The sequence below is a fragment of the Galleria mellonella genome, unplaced genomic scaffold (assembly GCF_026898425.1).
Source record: "Galleria mellonella isolate WM207_F2 unplaced genomic scaffold, CSIRO_AGI_GalMel_v1 utg264, whole genome shotgun sequence".
In the NCBI taxonomy this organism is placed as follows: domain Eukaryota; kingdom Metazoa; phylum Arthropoda; class Insecta; order Lepidoptera; family Pyralidae; genus Galleria; species Galleria mellonella.
This window is the reverse complement of record NW_026442060.1, coordinates 942635-962304: the sequence shown is the minus strand read 5'-3', so window position 1 is coordinate 962304 and position 19670 is coordinate 942635. Positions and strand designations below refer to the sequence as shown.

General features: G+C 31.4%; 1 protein-coding gene across 1 annotated transcript in view; it reads right to left on the bottom strand.

Moving 5' to 3' along the window:
* LOC113513536 (protein Wnt-1-like) overlaps positions 1-16842 on the bottom strand; it is a 97811-nt gene extending 80969 nt beyond the window's left edge. Inside the window, exon 1 of the mRNA XM_031911253.2 lies at positions 16343-16842. Coding sequence (XP_031767113.2) covers positions 16343-16410 — 68 coding nt within the window. The 5' untranslated portion in view covers positions 16411-16842. The remainder of the gene's footprint in view (positions 1-16342) is intronic.
* Positions 16843-19670: the final 2828 nt, after the last annotated feature.

Here is a 19670-nt window from a genome sequence, read left to right as displayed (position 1 = left end):
TGTCATTAGCGATAAAAAAAAAGAAATTCAAAATCGCAAAATAAATCAAGTTCCAAATTCAAAAATCTCAAAAATAAACAACAATTGTTATCGGAGTAGTCCCAGTCACCTCACACTCAATGCAATAAGGGCGACCCCACAATAATTTTGACAGCGCATAGTAAACGTAACGTATGCAAATTCCGCCCGGGGCCATGAAATATACGGCCAATAAATAAACAAGGAACCTAAAGGGGTGAAATTATATATTCATACGAACTAGTGATGTGCCAGTGAGGCGTCTAATGTTGATTTTTATATTCGTATATATCGTCAATTATATGACAAGACCACTAAATAATTCTTTATTATCAGAGATTGCAATAGTTATTAAAATATTTTTTTTTAACTGAAAACAACAATAAATAGTAAACGTTACCTAATTTTATATTATCACAATTTTATATTTTGCTTTAGAAAAAAAAATCAATAAATATTAATAGGGATCATTAATTTCCCTATGCAAACAGTTGTATATTTTTATAAGGCTCTCGTGAGATTGTTCTTATGAGAACCTTATATTGAGTATTTTTTCAAATTATACCATTCATTATACAGTTTATTAAATAAAAAAAAAATCGTTATCGATATTTTTTTAGTAACACGTCACATCACTGTGACAGTCCAATATCGTAATAGGCAGGCTAAAGAGTGAGGCGACTTGTATAACATCACCAAATTAGCCGGGCGATCTGCACTAGCCCTTCGGCTATTACAGGGTTGTCACAAATATTTTTCTTATTTATACATCACTAATACCCCGTTCCGACTTCTCTTGTAATGTAGTAGAAATTATACGATTATGTAAATGACGATAAAGTCAAAATCCGGTTCGTGATTTAAAAGAAGTGAAGTAAAAGAAGAAAAAATAGACAGAGACGGCACCTTTTTGCCATAATTTTTACATACCAATAAACTATTATATAATGTACTAACGAAAGTAATTTATGAATTCAATAAAAAGGACGAAACTAATATTTACTTATTTAATAAATTTAAATGTATAATTAGTTATAAACTTAAATCATATCATTATTTATATTATTATTAATAACATTAAAATAAGTCATTATAAAAGAAAAAATATTAAATAATATGGTTTTAATATTATGATAATATAATTATTATTTTTAATAATAATAATATTAAAAATTATACTAAATTTGAATTGTAATTAATATATTTCTAAAAAAAATACTTCAGTTATTTTTTAAGATAAAAATGTAATTAAGTGGCAACCCTGGGTGTGTAACCCAACGACATGTAAATGTTTTGTGACGCCTTTATAAATGATTTTATCCGACATGTTTTGTGTGAAATATTACGATGGCAAATTGAATTGCACGCAATCTGGCCTATAGATAGGACGAGCACATGTGTTCTTGAAACCCCAGCATAACATTATTACACGAATAATTTGGGGTGGTGGTATTGTACCAGACGTTTGTCGAAAATTAAAACTTTGTAATGTACGGGCGATGTACGTGTTTCTTTGCGAATTACATGTAACATTCTCAATGACACGCTGTTGAAAGTTCGCAGTTCACAGACGGTCCAGTAGCTTGAAGTAAGTACAGCTTGAATCAAGCATATTTAATTATCTACAATAATTGATTGACGCTTGAATGAAGCCACTGAACGATTGAATTATTACGGCATCAAGAAATAATACACTTTCACACTTATAATATTGGTAAGATTACTTCAAATATACATTATTATATTTCTTAAAAAAATCTATACCTAAAAATACAGTAAACAAAAATATTAAAGATAAAATAAATTTATCAAGCAGCTTAATATAACAGTGGCTTGAATAAACAGTTTATAAGCGGCAAAATATACGGCTTGATCCAGCCGCTTGACCGTCTATGGACCTTTATACTATGTTGACACTTGATTGTTGTGTCTACACATGCTTTATGTCACATTACGCTCGAAATTATTAAACACGAGAACTCTTATTGTTACATTCAAGTGGCCAATAATATACAAAGTTGTTTTTGAATATGCCAAACAAACTGTTGCTTTGGCTGTGTTACTTATTATTGTGAATAGGTCTCTTTATACTTATTCATAAATGCATTTTTATTGTTGCTAAACTTTTAGTAACCATGTGTGAAATAAAGATGAATATTATAAAAATAATTTATATCTATTATTTACATATTTCCTAATACTTTATTTTTGTTTAAACTAATAATAGTTTAAATGTATAAACAAGAATAAAACCCTTATTTCATTTTATTATTTTATTTTTTTATTTTATACAACTTAGAATGGCAAACAAGCTGACGGCCCACCTGATGGAAAGTGGTAACTGTAGGCTATAGAAATGAGCAGTACCGTGGACATAACAGAGTATACTGTTTCGCCCATGATACCCCCCATGCGTTGCCATTCCTGAGGACTCGGGTGTTATTCCTCTGTACCCAGTAAATTCACGCCATATCCCACCCTTCAAACCGAAACACAGCCATGCAAACACAACTGCTTCACGGTTGAAACACGAATGGGACAGAGGTACCCAAGCAATCGACTTTTATCTGGTAAATTTTAAACTTTCACGTTGTTTACACGTATTTTAAATACACAACCGAGATTTAACGCGATTTAAAATACAATTACCTGCTTAAATTGAAATTGTATTACATTGAAATTGACCCAGAAGAAAATCAACCGATACATTTTTTTTTATTTAAGATTTTCCTCTTGTCGGTGCAATTCATGCATCTTCTTCCAGCCAGCTCTATCCCAGGCTCTATCCTTTACCTCCCTTTACGACATGACAGCTACAATTTTTTCTTTTAATTTTATAAGAGATACAAGTGACACGAGGAAATAAACGATTTTTCACTGACGTTATATCCTTTACCATCCTTTACCATATTATTTCATAATATGTTTAGACTTTATAAATGTTACAAACAAATCGGCATACTAACTACTATTTACATTTATATTATAAATGTAAATAGCACTTATATTATATATACCTAGGTGTATATAAAACGTACTGTTCACTGTAATGAATAGTAATAAAATTGCCAACCCTATCTTTAAACGCAGAATACACTAATTAGGTATTAAATTTACGTGAAAGGGGTTCCACGCGTAACATACTAGACAAAACGGGGTCCTATTATTAGTTGCACAAATATGATAACATTGTTTATTAGGATACAACACGTCACAGTATAAATATAATAACACGCAACGTGGCAATAAAATTAAATTAGCTAAATTATATTATTTTAAAACATTCCTATATTTTAAAATGTCGTTAAAATTTGTATTTATTCTTTTATACTATGATCTTAGACTATATAGATAGAGTATCTTCATACAAATGCTTCAAGAAAAGGAAGTTAACTTTTTCATACAATTTTGTGTATTAAATGAATGATTCCTTTATAACTTCTATATTTATTTTGTCTTATAATTTTTGCATCTTTTGAATGAGTAAAAATTTATTTTATTTATTAAATAATAGATAAATCAAGATGATTTGTGTGCGTAAGTATATAGAACATTAATAAAAAACGAGTCAGCTAATTGTCAAATTACCGTTTTTGAGACTCGATGGTCTATCTACTCACTACTGCATCCAATATTGAACTAATCTATTCAAAATTACAATTTTCTCGTATTATTTAATCTAGAATCCTGAAACCTAGACCTGTAGAATATTCTGGGTAAGCCACTAGATATTATCATTTCCTACGTTATTTGTACTCGTAATTACGTTATAAATATAATCACATCTTAATATATAATTTGCCATTTATCAGTCAAGACATAACTCACGACCATAGTTTACATTAGTACAATAAATAACCCACTGGGTCACTATACTATCATCTCCTTATACCTAATCTCAAAATATAAGTTCATAATCCAAAGATGGAAGGCTAAATACTCGAAATCCGGACATCGACCAACAAATTAATTTGGCGCCAACATTTTTGATTAGCTGTTATCTTATTGAACTCGACTGCCTTACTGAAAGCTCTTTTAATTCATTTAATATTGACTGGTAAGTGCTAACCTAATTAATTCTTGATAGTAATTAACGTATTTGATGTATTACTTCCTGAATTTGGATGTAAGTAAATTGAAGTTCACAGGTAGATTCACAAAAAAAAATTTCCTATAAGATAAAAGCATATTCCTTCTTAAAACGCCTGCAATACACCTGCAACTGCGGTGCCTATTGGTGGTAGTAATAACTTACCATCAGGTGAGCCACATGCTCGTTTGTCCCCTATATTATATAAAAAAATCCATCATGACACACACACACACACACACACACACACACCAATGAAGAACGTTATGTTTCGATAACACATTAGATAGAAAATAATTATTAAAAAAAAATATTATTTCATAAAAATATGCAATTTAAAAACAATACAAATTATAAGATTTTTATTCGTAATATAAAAAACTTTTTTTTTTATATTCTATCCTATTTTATTCTATTATATCTATATTTGCAAATATGTTAGTAACGAAAAATATTATATCTTTCATATAATAAAATAACAATTAAACCTAACGTAAAAGAAACTCAGCTCACAAATCACTAAAACTCAGGTCATAAAGAGTAGTCATGTATTGTATGTTATACTCGTATTGTTACTTACACTGTGTTTAAATAAAACATAATAACGATTCATAATCTCTCCTAATACATTAATTTGTATCAACATTTTATTATATTTTAAATAATTTACACAACAATCTTAGACGGCAGCTGTAAGTAAGGGTCTATTACTTACCCTTGTTATTAGACAGTCACTGCTTACTGTCGGTATGTATTCGCTGGACCGTACTGTCTGCTCCCGTCTTTATGTTGCCCTGATCCTAAATAATGCTTACATTACATACAACGAGTACTGTATAGAATTTAATTTTATATCTTATTTAGCTTAAATTTCTTTAGGATTTTATTTTAAAAGAAAAACTATTTTTATCAATATTGAATTGAATGTTAATAAAATATGTGTCTGTAAAAATTAGAATAAATACGAGATTCGGTCTTTTCAATTAAAAAAATAATAATAATAAATAAATATGACTTAGCAGAAATGTTACCTAATATTAATATAATTAAGAAAGGAGAAAACGTAAGTTGTAACTTACGTTTTCTCCTTTCTTTTTTAAGTCGTTCGAAAAACTAAAAATAAATAAAACAAATCAAATTTTATTGATCTTAATGATGAATTCGGAATTCAAAAACTGAGAATTCGACAAGTACCTTCATTTTGCTCCGCAATTAAAAGAACACGTCTGCCCTGCTAATACGGACTTTATTTTTTAATATTTTGAAAAAAATGTGCCCAGTGTTACTCGGAGTGATGTAATGATTCTAACGATACCCTATACATCTAAAACTGTTCAAGCATTTAGAAGTTATGGTGGAATAAATAAATTCACATGCATACGTGAAGCCAGAAAACAATACACTCTTTTTTGGCAGGCGTGTAAAAGGAAGAGGTTCTCGTTTCGAACATATTTTTGTATTCCTATATTACGTGAAACTTTTATCAATTTGTTTTTTTATGCAACTTAGAATGGCAAACAAGCTGACAACCCACCTGATAGAAAGTGGTAACCGTCGCCTATAGATATGAGTAGTATTATGGACATAACAGAGAATATTGTTTTGCCTATGTGTTGCCATTCCTGAGGACTCAAATGCTATTCCTTTGTACCCTGTAAATATACTGCCACATCTCATACTTCAAACACAGCCATGAAATACAACTGCTTCACGTTAGAAACACGAATGGGACAGAGGTGCCCAAGCAAACGACTTTCATGCAAAGTCTCCCTCTGGTCTCTCTCTCTCTCTCTTTGTTTTTAATTGATTGTGATTTTTTTATTATACATTTCATCGCAATTTTTAATACAACAATTTTATTACTCAGTCACGCTCAAATGGCTGAACTGATTTGAAGAAATTGACAATATACCGCATTATTTTTCTTTTTTTTAATACTTATTATAGATTTTTACATCCATAAGTGTTAGTTGCAAAGTTCATTTGTATTTAAATTAATACACATATTACTTTCATTACATGTTATTCGGACGTAAAATAAGTCATAAAAAAATATGTTACATGTTTAGTTTCCCATCAGGGCACAATTTTAGGGCCACTCTACATATCTACTTACGTTTCTAGAATGTTCCTTTTTCGTTTCCGGAACATCAATTATATTCATTCATGCGTATAAATATTTTATTTTATATTTATACGAACTAGAGATCATATTTGCATACAATTAAGTGTGTGAGTAACAAAAAGCGATGTAATTCCCAGTAAAATGATTTCGTTTTAGACCGTTTGAAGTTAATGGAGCGTTTGTATCCACATCTGCGGACATTAGTCTTGTACTGTTTGGGTTAGATATGCCTTTTTGTACTACTATTTATAGGATTTGCTTATTCTATGGTGACAGTTTGTTTTGAAAAATTTTTCAATGGGTAGGTAATCAATTTGGTATTTTTTTGCCAGTATGTTTGCCATTGCACTAAATTGATCATGTACAATTTTGAATCGATCAATCACTATTAATGAATATAATTTTTTTCATTTTTAAGAAAATAGTATTGTAGAATTTCAAAAAATATTTTAAAAATTATTTTTCTTTTTTTTGTGTGTAGACGATTTTTTTTAAGTAAATCATGTCAAGTGTTATTTACGCCAATAAAAAAATAACGAATAGTATCTATGGTTACTTATAATTGACTTGTTATTCTTGTATTTACTATAGCTGTAAATTGGCTATATAAATAAATAGAATAAATTCAACAAAAAAAAAAACACAAATACTTAAACTAATGTTACCAAATTATATAACATAAACATATCAGAATATAAAAATCAATTTCACAAAGGGTTGCCATAATACAAAAATTAAAATCATTAAATAATAAAGTCTTAATATGGGAGTTTGCAATTTAGCATTATAGCGTCATAAACTGTCATAAAACGAACGTGGCAAACAGTTAAAATGGTACTGAATAATTAAAATTTAGTTTTGGATAAAGCGGAGGTGTTTATGACGAGCTGACAACATAGTAGGTATATTTACCTGAGGGTCTTTTTTATGGGATTAAAATGTGAGTCATGGAAGATGAAGTCAAGATCAGTTGTTCCGTTCTATGTAATAATTCAACAAGTATTAATCACAATGGCTTCGATATATATTGCTTGCTATGAAGCTATCCTATCTATCAGATCCTCTTACTAACAGTCCCATGTTACTAGAAGGTGGCCTGCATGGATCTATCAAGGAGTAACAGAAACACGAATGCAGTAGAGATAGCCATGCAAACCACCTTGTGCTTGCATAACTATATTTAGGTTTAAAAGGGTCTCATCATTATCATATTAGCAGATATCTGTCCACTGCTGAACATAGGCCTCCCCATAAGAGGGGTTTTGCCAATGGTTGCCACGTTTGGCAGGCAAGTTGGCAATCGCAGTTAGGATTTAATAATATTTTAAAAGGGATCTTTTAACCATTAAGGATAAGGCCGTGAAATTACAAAGATGCGGAAATATAGTCTTAATCCTCAAGAAACTGATATGCATGATTTATATGCCACTAAGGTGGTAAACAAGCATATGGTCCACTAGATGGTAAACAGTTACCGCAGCCTATGAACACCTGTAATACTAGAAAATCTGAAGAATCCCCTCGACACACCTCTCAAGCTTATTCCATAACCTAAGCTTTCATGGAAACAAATATATCTGAAACCATGCTGTACGCGACCATCTAGGCTCTAAGTTATGAAGGTGAACTCCCTGTCGATGGCGAGCTGTTCGATAGTAGAAAATGACCGTGGGTATCATATTAAACAATTCATGGGCGAAACAGTAAACTCTGTTATGTCCATGGTACTGCTCATGTCTATAGGCGACGGTTACCACTTTTCATCAGGTGGGCCGTCACCTTGTTTGCCATTCTAAGTTGCATAAAAAAAAACAGTCCATTGCATAAGCGTATATTGCATATACGTGCAATGTCAAATGATTAAAAAAGGTTTTTCTTTTTTTGTATTCCTGCGTGAAATGCCGAATTCATGTTTTTTTTCCAATTACAATGAACAATAACGCTTTAGAGATACCTTTAGCGTTGTAACGTATTCTGTAACATTCATAGTAGTATCCATGGCTAATGACGAATACAACTTTTCATCGGACCGGCCGTCCGATTGTTTGCCATTCCGAGACAAAAAATAGTGCGGCTTTACTGTGCTACAAATAATTTGCCTTTTCTCAGAATTAATTATAGATTATCATTAACGCTCGTCTCTTGTACTTAATATTACCTCAAAAAATTTTTATATACAATTATTAAGAGGTTTATGGCATAAGAGTGAATGAATGACTAAGTGAGTATGTGAAACATTTTTATAATGTACTTTACAATAATAATTTAAAAATTATATAGATCTAAGATCAAATCAAAACTTTAACTATTTTATAAAAATTATATTGAATTCTTAAGAAGATTTTGCAAAAATAATTTACTCAAATTAGATTTTTTTTTCAATTAAAATGTTCAAATTAATTAAATATTGTGTCTCATAAAAAAACCGACTTCAATTATGGCAAATTCAGTTATTTTGATCTAAAAACTAAATTACGGAACCAATTTTGTTAAAATTTCATGATTTTTACGTAAAATTATTGTATTTAGTCTCTTTATGTACACAAACTATTTTCGTTTTCAGTAAGTTTCTACAAAATAGAATAACAAAGGAGAGAACTGGTGCATTCTAGTCGCTAGCCGGTATGAGTATAAATAATTTTAATGCTACCAGAGCTAAGGAAAACGCACTTCAAAGCTAAGACGTCGTGACTGTCATTCTCTCGTATCCTTGTTAATTAACCGACTTCAAAAAGGAAAGATAATAAAAGTATCTAATTAATTCAACTGTATATTTTTTGTATATGTTATACAATATGTCTGTCAATTTTGAATAGTTTTTTCTGGAATTGTTGGTTAGCAGTGTTGTTTCTATATTAATTTTGCCACAAATTAAATAAATTTAAATTGAATGTACAACACAATTGTATTTTACATAAGAAATTTGTAAAGATATTTTATATGTTAATTATTGGCATTTACAGCTGAACAGATTGGAATAAAATTTGGTGCACAAATAGACAACTCCGAATCAGAAATAGATTAAGTACTACATCAACATCTTTTCAAACTTTCACATTTAGGTATATTTTTTTTTATGTATGATAATGGTATGGTAAACCCCGCCTGCGCTAACGGTATACGCTGGCGGGGCACCAGTGAGGGATGATTGGTAAGGATGAAAAGGCAGGTCAGTTAGCCCATCGTGATGACCACGGGAGACCACGGGGAGGTCGACCTGTTAAGGTATATTGTTAGCAATGGGACTGATAATCAGCATTACTAACAATCCCTTCCCCCTCATTTAGGTATATTAGGTATACTAAATCTATTGTAGAAGAAGAATGAAACTGTCAGGAAAGAAGACTGATAGTCCGCAAAACTAAAAACGTGTCAGGTCGGCCACATCGTGGTCTTTTCTGAAAATCATTGTGGTTAATTTGTGATGAATTCGTCACGATAAGCTAGCTGATCTGATGAGGTAATCTTAATCACCCAATTATTCTTAACAAGTCCCAATAAAAAATCAAATAGTGCAACGCTGGATTACTCTTCCATGACTATCAAAACCATTTATTTTGCTCTAAAAATAATAATAATAATAATAAATGATTTATTGCACATAAAAATATACAGTCATGAGCTTACAGTAATTTCAAAGTGAATTATATGTGTATAAAATGTAGCATTATGCCCAGCATATTAGTGTCTAAACTAGGCCTAGCCTGTATCTTAGCCTTCAATAAGATGCATATTTTCGTGCAATTTCGCTATATTAAAATACGAGTAGTACAAAATTCAGTAAACAACATATTTTATATTACTAAATAGTGCATCTGTAAAATAAATTACAATGTTGTATCAAAAAAATAAAACTACTGGACCAATTTTGATGAAATTTCTTTAACACCAATCTATAAGTATATCCTTTGATATAAGAAAAGAATTTTCCAAATCGGTTTAAAATTGACGAAGTTATAAAGTAGCAAGCATAAAAAATACAACCAAATTGATGAACTCTTTCTTTTTGAAGTCGGTTAAGAAATGGAATTTAACAGTACATTAGCAGATGTGGGAGGTGGAGTACATATTTGGAATTATTCTGCTTGTTAAAGTTAAAACACACGCCGTATACCATAGTTTGTATTTAGACCAGATGTCAAACAAAAATGTTGAGCACAAACTGAAATGTAAACAATGCTATTATTTATGTTGGGCAATTATTTTTAGATAGCCCGCCAAGTTCGCACTGAAACGACTCGCCACCTTTTTTACCTGACTTTGAAAAAGAGATTTCTTGTTACAATGTTGTTTTTTTTGTATGTTACACAATATTTTCCCTAGTTCGCTTTACCATCTAACAATTGGAAATGTAGTCTAAAAATAAATTTTTCAATTTAATATTATTTCTGAATTTTGCAATTTGTAATAGCAAACAAATTAATGACCCACATATAATAAAATAATAATTAATATATTTTTTCATATAAATAATTATTAATAATTAATAAAAATTAATATCTTAAATATAAAATATCTGATTTATTATTAACTAATCATGGTAATTTAGTTACTATGATTATTTAATAATTAATCAAATATTATATTCACAGTCAGAACTGCTTAGAGTTTAGAGTATTGAGTGTGAAAATTTTAACAAAAACATTTCCTAAAATGTAAGCACTTTTCCAAATTTACTCCTTAACCCTTTCCACTCCAAGCCTTTTTTTCTTTTTATTCCACCAGCTCTACGCTAAAATTGCGTTTTTTAACTTTTAGGGGTTTTTCGTATTTTGTAAATAAAATTGATTTTTTCTTATATGATAAACTTTATTTTGTGAGTAATTACAGGATACTATATTATAATTCTTAATTCTAATCATTAGAATCCCTTTTGGTGTGGTACAAAATCAATGTTGAGTGACACTCGACATTGGAGTGGAAAGGGTTAAGAGAACAAAATTAGAGGTGAAAATTCATAGAAATTATTACTTATCACGTACTAATAACTGATATGATGATGATGATGATAATGACGTACCAAGGACACCAGTAACAGACAGAATACTAATATTAGCGTATTACTTTACTTAAGCATCATCATTCATATCGACCGTTAACTGTCCAATGCTGAACATAGACTTACTGTACTACTATAACAGGAGTTTTACCAGTAGTTGCCACAGTTGGCAGCCAGGTTGGCAACTGCAATTAGACTTTTGGTGATGTTTTAAAAGCAACGCTGCTACCCATCCCTCTACCTTTAAGTATCCTTAATCGCCTCTTACAACACCCACGGGTAAGAGGAAGAAGGAATTGTTGGCAATGCGAACTATCAGTCTCATTGCTAACAATATGCCCTATCAGGTCGACCTTCCCGTGGTCCCCCCTGGAAATCATCGTGCTGAATTCCAGTTGTATTCATCACGATGGGCTAACTGTCCTGCCTTTTTCATTCTCGCCTATCGTCTGTTACTGGTGCTCCGCGAGCTAATACCGTTAGCACAGGGAGGAAAGGGATTGCTAGTAATGGAGACTGAGAATCCCATTGCTAGCAATATACCCAACCAGGTCGACCTCCTCGCGGTTCCCCCTGGAAACTATCATGGTTTACTCCTGATGAATTCATCATGATGGACTAACTGGCCTGTTTTCATTCTCATCTATCACCCTTCACTGGTGCTCCGCCAGCGTATCCCGTTAGCGCAGGCGGGGTTACCATTCCATTTTCACCCGTCAAAAAAATACCGTTAGCACAGGCAAGGTTACCATTCCATTATCATCCATAAAAAAAACCCACGGGAAAGAAAGAGATGGTCTATTCTATGCTGCGACCAGACAGCAATTAATTTCATTATGAAATTTTTTTTTCAGAAATTGCTAAATTAGCTATAATTTTCAAGTATTATTTCTTTTTGTGCGTTTTCTTCACTTATACTAAGTATGTGTGCTTTATTGACTAATAAAATATTTAATTGTAGAACAGTCATAGATGCGGGTAAAACTGTAGGTTTGCCTTAAATAAATCACCTACTATATCTCCATCTATAGACGTATAATACCGTTTACCTGGCATCTTAAAGTTTACTTTGCGCCACCCGTCGGCGAAGCAACTACCTGATAACCACAAAAATTATCTTTCCCGCTGGGTGACAAGTTATAAACAGATGTCGAATTGTTGATATTATTCACAATCACCTATCTATAAGGATACAAATCAATAATCTACAAATCACAGGAGCGATAGCAAATTTTTTTTTATATACAACTTAGAGCGGCAAACAAGCTGACGGCCCACCTAATGGAAAGTGGAAACCGTCGCCTATAGACATGAGCAGTGCCATGGACATAACAGAGTATACTGTTTCGCCCATGATACTCCCCATGCGTTGCCATTCCTGAGGACTCAGATGTTATTCCTCTGTACACTGTAAATTCACGCCATATCCTACCCTTCAAACCGAAACACAGCCATGCAAACACAACTGCTTCACGGTAGAAACACGAATGGGATAGAGGTACCCAAGCAATCGACTTTTGTACAAAGTCTCCCTCTGGTAAATAATGTAAAATGTAATAAACTTAACCCTTCTTTGTATATTTTTTTTTATTGGCGAAATAAATCAAGGTGATTTTCTATTATATTCTATCTTAAAAATTTCTTGAAGAAACTTAGTGATACTTTTTTTATGCAACTTAGAATGGGAAACAAGCTGACGGCCCATCTAATGAAAAATGCTAACCGTTTGCTATAAGTACTACATAAATAGCACCATGGACTGTACAGTAGATATGGTTGACATTTATACTTGTAATAAATTTTGTATAGACTGTAACCTACTTTGTTTAATTGATGCAATGAATTGCTGTAAATAAATAAAATTAATATGTAAACTGCATGTTAATTTATCTTATCTATACCAACAATTGAGTAATTCGATCCCATACATATGTATGATGTATGTGTATTTGTATTTCTTTCATAGCCTCGTATTATCGATGACCAGATTCCAGTGTTCGTGCTAGTTACAAGAATAAAGGCAGACTATTGATAGGTGGATTTAGACTAAACGAATCTTAGTTCTTTCCTTATGTATTTCTTTATTTTTTTATTAGTATTAATACACCTGGATATGACTGGGTCATTCTAAAAATGATCTTAATCTTTAAAAATGAAATTGTGAACTATGTATTTAAATAAATTAATTAAATTTAAATAAATAATAAAAAAACCTGTCAAGAATGATCTTTATATTATTTTTTACTTAAAAAACTGAAAAGCTTTACTTTATTAACAGTCCGCATTATCCCAGGCTGATGGAAAAAAGGAACACTACTGTACACCAAACCTGTGTGAAGTCCTACTTCGCTTCCCGTTTACCACTATTCATGTTTCCCTATGTTTATAATATAATATTAAAAAAATGTAAAATTATCCGATGTTCAGTGAAAGAAGCAAAATTAAAAATACGTAATTGGCTGCAATCTCTAACTTATGTGCATACAGAGGATCTGATAAGACCTGTTTTCTAAAATATTTAATGAAATGCAAGCGCACAACACACACGCACACGTACACGCACACGCACACGCACACGCGCACGCACGCACGCACGCTTGCATGCACACACACACACACACACACACACACACACACACACACACACACACACACACACACACGCACGCACGCACGCACTCACGAACACACACACACACACGCACGCACGCACGCACACACACGCACACAGACACCCACACACAACTACACACACAAACTATTACAAATTATTATATATATTTATATTAAAATTATATTTATCCATATTAGTTAATAGGTTCCCCAGATACAGGCTCGACCCATATGGGGACCGTTGTTAATCAATTATGTAATCTACTGTTTGATATAAACATTATTATTATTATTATTATTATTTATTACAATTTTAAAGAATTATAATTCTATTTATATATATATATATATATATATATATAAGTAAGTAAGTTGCCGTGTGGTCCCAGCAAGAATAGACCACCATTTCCTTTCCCGTGGATGTCGTAAGAAATGACTAAGAAAACTTTACAGTCAAAGGAGCAGCAGCGTCCCCCTTAAAACATTACCAAAGCCTAACTGCGGTTGCTAAGCGTGGCAACTACTGGCAAAACTCAGTAGACAGTTAACGGCTGATATGAATGATTAATAAATAGAGTAAAAAAAATTAATTCATAATCATTATTTCATACTTGCAACAAATTTGCAGGATGCTAAGCATTTGAAACAATCGCTTCATACTTATTTACCTAATCTATAGAATTCTCAATTTCTTCAGTGAAACTCGCAACAGTTTTTAATTATGATAATACTGTCAAGACTAATCAAGACTAATAAATATATTCTTGAATATTTTTTGTTACTTCGTTAACAATTTAAAAGAAAACAATTTATGGAGAATTGTGCCATATTAATTTTATTCTGATCTAAACATTGTTTTAGCGCTTATTCTATTCTAGAATTTGTTCTACTTTGTTCTTTATTTTATTACTGATTTTGTATTAGTATTGAGTTTATTTTACCGCTGATTTTATTCTGAGATTTATTCCATTCTAGCATTTGTTATATCCTAAAGTTAAGTTGTTGGTTGTTATGCCTAATGTTTATTCTAACGCTCATTTGTTCTAACTCATATTTTGTTATAAGGCTAAGTCTATTTTAAAGTTTATTCTATTCTGGCATTGATTCTTTACAAAGCCAGATTAGAATTACAATTATTACAGAAAATTATTCTGTTTTAGCATTCTATTACTTTTTCTATTTTAGCGCTCGTTCTATACTAGAACTTACTCTAAAGCTTGTTTTCTTCAAGCAATAATGTATTTAATATTTGGATTTTGTACTATGTTCCCTTAGTCTAAATCTGCCTTTAAAACTCAACAGTTACTGGCACTTCGAAAGTACCAAGCATTGCAAACGGTCAGTCATAAAACTTTTCACACAATACATACATAACAACTCGAACGACATCTTCGTTGTGAATATGCATTGGAATTCAAAATAATGTGAAAATAATAAATCAAAATCTGTTTATAAATGTTTAAACTACTTAAACCGGAATAATTTAAGGAACTTTCCTATTATTATTTTTTAAGTGCTACTTACGTTAATATTAAAAAAAAATATATTGCAAAAATGTATAAACTTTATTTATTTGTACCTTAATATTTATTTTGTGTGACTATTAGGCATTTGGTTTATAGATCAAGTAAATTTGACATTTCTTATTTGTAATCATTTAATAGAAATCACCTTTTCATAATAATGGACCTGTAAAAATAAATAAAATAGCTCTGAAAATTAATATAAAATGAATAATTTGCTTATTAATTTTGGAACGATGAAGGGGTTTTCCCTCTTTAAATAAAACACCGCGGTACAGATTCAAGTACAAACGATTTAAGAAAAAAAAAAACTGAAATCAGTAGAGTCAATAATTCTTCGTTGTTCTTAAAGTACAGACGATCCATAATGATCTACTTACTTCTAGAAGAAATCACAACAATTTCATTGTTATTTGTTTTTTAATGAAATATTATAACACAAAATTTAATTTAGAAGGAATAAAAAATCTTCAATGTATTAGATAAATTATTCAAATTTTTCTCAATAGCTATGCGATTATTACAAATTATTATAAAATATTATTAAATATTTTTTTCTATAAATTGAATATAGAAAAAAAATATAAAACGTAAACTGTAGATTTTTATAATGTATTAACAAGATAAAAATGTATTTCCTTTTTTTTTTACAATCATAACTTAAATAATTAACTAGTTAATAAACTGTTTCTGAAATAGACACCACAATTTCTATTTTTTTTTTATAATATAATGTATGTTCTTATAAGTAAAAATTTTTTTTTTTATATAAACGTGAAATTTAAACTTACATGGACTTAATCAAAAGAAACTCTACTCGTACATAAAAAAGTAAGAAAACTTAGAAATTTATCTTAATTACTTATTATTATGAACTCATATATTTCTATTTCTTTTCATATTGATTTTCAATAAAAATCTAATATACTAGTAAAAAGGCAAAATAACTGAAAGTTATGACAAAGTTAACTTACCACCAGTTACCGAGAACAGCCTGTATAAGTAGAAGTAGGGTGCACAAAACTTTCCAGAGAAGCTTCATAGTGCCCTAGAACTAACGTTACAGGTCACTTCAAATGCACTTTTTTAAAGTTAACCCCGTACTCACTCCACAAAAACACCGCAAATTATAAAAGAAACTTCGAACGGTACATTTAATAACAGTAACAGAAATTGTAATCGAAAACCAAGCACTAAACAATAACCACAAAAGCGAACAACAACATAACAATGTAATCACAAAACATTTCCAAAGTGCAAACTCAAAAAAATTTAAACAAGAAAAACTTTTAAAACAAACTTTTGCAAAAGTTTACTTTGGCCGGCCACCAAATTTTAAAAACAAAACACATGACAACGATTCAAAATTTGATAATAGAAACTAACTAATGAGTTCTTTTTTGAATACGAGAAAGGAATTGGGATAGTGGTTGCTTAACCGAGCGACGCGCTTGCGACCCGCGCGCATGGAATTACCAAACCAGACTGGCTTGCTTTAAGCCGTTTGTAAGTATTCCATAGGATTCGCCCGTAAGGGGAAGGGTCGCATTGGAGGGCGTGTAGATGCAATACAACGCTGCACGAGTTCATCCTTCGAACCCTTACCACGAATAGCAACAACTTTGAAGACTTCAAACACACACGTAAAACGTCACGGCGAAGGTACTGTAGCTTTATGTATCCGCGAATAACTTATCGATCAAGAGACTTGCGAAAACTTATGGTAACAGATTTGGATTGAATAAAAAAGGAATGGTCCATACCAGTACCATCAATTGTGAGCTTATGTCGTCGTCTCGAGAAGTTAATGCGCAAAAATATTATCAGTTATTTTGAAATTGATTTGCCTCGTCTGATGGGGTTTAAAGTCATTGATGTTGTTGTAAACGTTTTGAATACATTATTTACAGTGGAAATCTGCATTGGATGACTTGCAGATGTTTAAAACGAGAAATAAAAAAAAAATAACTTTTGTTGCTAATTTAAGTCCAATTATATTGTTGACACATAATTTAAATTTCGTTAATAACAATCGATGTATTAAGGTCAAAATAATAAAAAAATGGAAAGTTCTGTTAAATACTTTATCGGGTACAGTGGACCTTAAAATGTATTGTATATGTACCTATCTTGATTACGTAAAACCTCAAATATTTAAAAGAAAGAATGAAAGAATTATATATACATACACAGTAACACGTATTTACACTGAGAAAGACTCTACTTATTTGCATATTTTTTTAGCAAATAAGTAGAGTCGAATTTCGAATTTAAATTTTATTGTTGTTGCCATAATAAAACCAATGATAAATTCATTCATAATAAAAATAAAAAATAGACAGAGACAATTTAATTATAAAATCCAAATTAAATTACTTGGCACCACATTTTAACTCACATTGTTACTTTGGGCCGACAAAATTGCGTATTAAAAACTTTTCGATCAAAGTATAAATCTTTTCAACGAGTCCATTGTGTAGAATTTCTTCGAGATACGTTAATAACTAATTTTGAATGAGTGCATTGTAAAAAGCCCCTGTTGGAGGGTAAAAAAACCACGACAATAGGGTTTACCTGTCCGCCATATTGCTCCCCCTATGTTTACGATGGCAGTAAAACTGTAATTGCTACAGATCAAACGCACCGACCGACTGACGAACTGTGTACAGTTTCAAACATATATTCTGCAGTTCTCAAACATATTTCGATAAGAACATTGTATCTTACTGCTATTGAAATATGGATAGAATTTCTATTAAAAATTATATTGGTTGATGCCGCGATATATTTGTTACCAGTTAATTATTATACCATTTTCAACCTTATCATTAAGTAAATAAAGTAATATTGTATTTAACAATATTGCAACATTATAAATGATTGTATTCTTGCACATTTATTTAAGTTTGTGCATATAAAAATTGCTTCTAGAATTTCTATTGTTCTGAGAATGCAAAGTATTCAGTTTGGTATGATGTCAATTCAAATATTGCACTAAACTTGTAACATTAAGCTAATCCTTACTAATATAAACAATGTAAAATATAATGAATGAAATGATGTGTGTTTGTTTGTTTGTTACCTCTTGACGCCTCAAAAGCTTAACCAATCGTTATCAATTTTGATAGATACTAACTATAAACTTTTGTTTCTACCGTGAAGCAGTTGTGTTTGCATGGCTGTGTTTCAGTTTGAAGGGTGCGTGGCGTGAATTTACAGGGTACAGAGGAATAATATCTGAGTCCTCAAGAATGGCAACACATGGGGGTTATCATGGGCGATTAACAGTATACTCTGTTATGTCCATGGTACTGCTCATGTCTATAGACGACGGTTACCACTTTCCATCAGGTGGGCCGTCAGCTTGTTTGCTATTCTAAGTAGTATAAAAAAATGAGATACATGAAACATGAGGCACGTGATACATGGAGAAGGAAATGGGTTGCTTTTTATCCCGTTCAATAAACATGTCCCGGTCGCGCAGACGAAGTCGCGAGTCTCTAATATATTAAATGTAAAAGTTTTTATGTGGATCTTTTTTTATGCATTTTGAAATGGCAAACAATCTTACACCTCACAGGATTGTAAATGGTAACCGCCGTCTATAGAAACGAATTATAACCCTTATGGTACTTTTTATCCAGGTTCGCGAGCTCTAATAAATACAAATAATCTTCACTAATGTTATGGAGACTTGAGTGACGACCCCGTACTTTTTTAATACAGGTGATGATGGAATGGTAACCCCGCCTGCGCTAACGATATACACTGGCGGGACACTAGTGAGGGATGATAGGTGAGGATGAAAAGACAGGTCAGTTAGCTCATCATGATGAATTTATCAGGAATTAACCGTGATAATTTCTAGGGAGAACCGCGAGGAGGTCGACCTGGTTGAGTATATTGCTAGCAATGGGACTCTTAGTCTCCATTATTAACAACCAATTATTTTTACAATCTAATATATTCATGTTTTGGATCGCAAGGGACTTGGTATGATAGATAGATAAACTGATACCTTCAAGACTCATTGAATGCCAAGGTTCCGAAGCAACAGTGAACGCAAACATGCGAATAGTTCGTCCAATTGTACCGATTGCGGGCAATCTACAGTTGCGTAAAGTCAACAATTTGAATTGTTTTGCACTATTATTTCATTGGATCACTTGTGGCACAGGACATCCTTCGAGATGCCGTGAGCAAAACTAATAACACACTTTGTCCTACTTCTATTGATTCATATAGCAACAAGATTAGTTCTAATTTGTATATTATATATATTCTTTATTGCACTTGTAAATT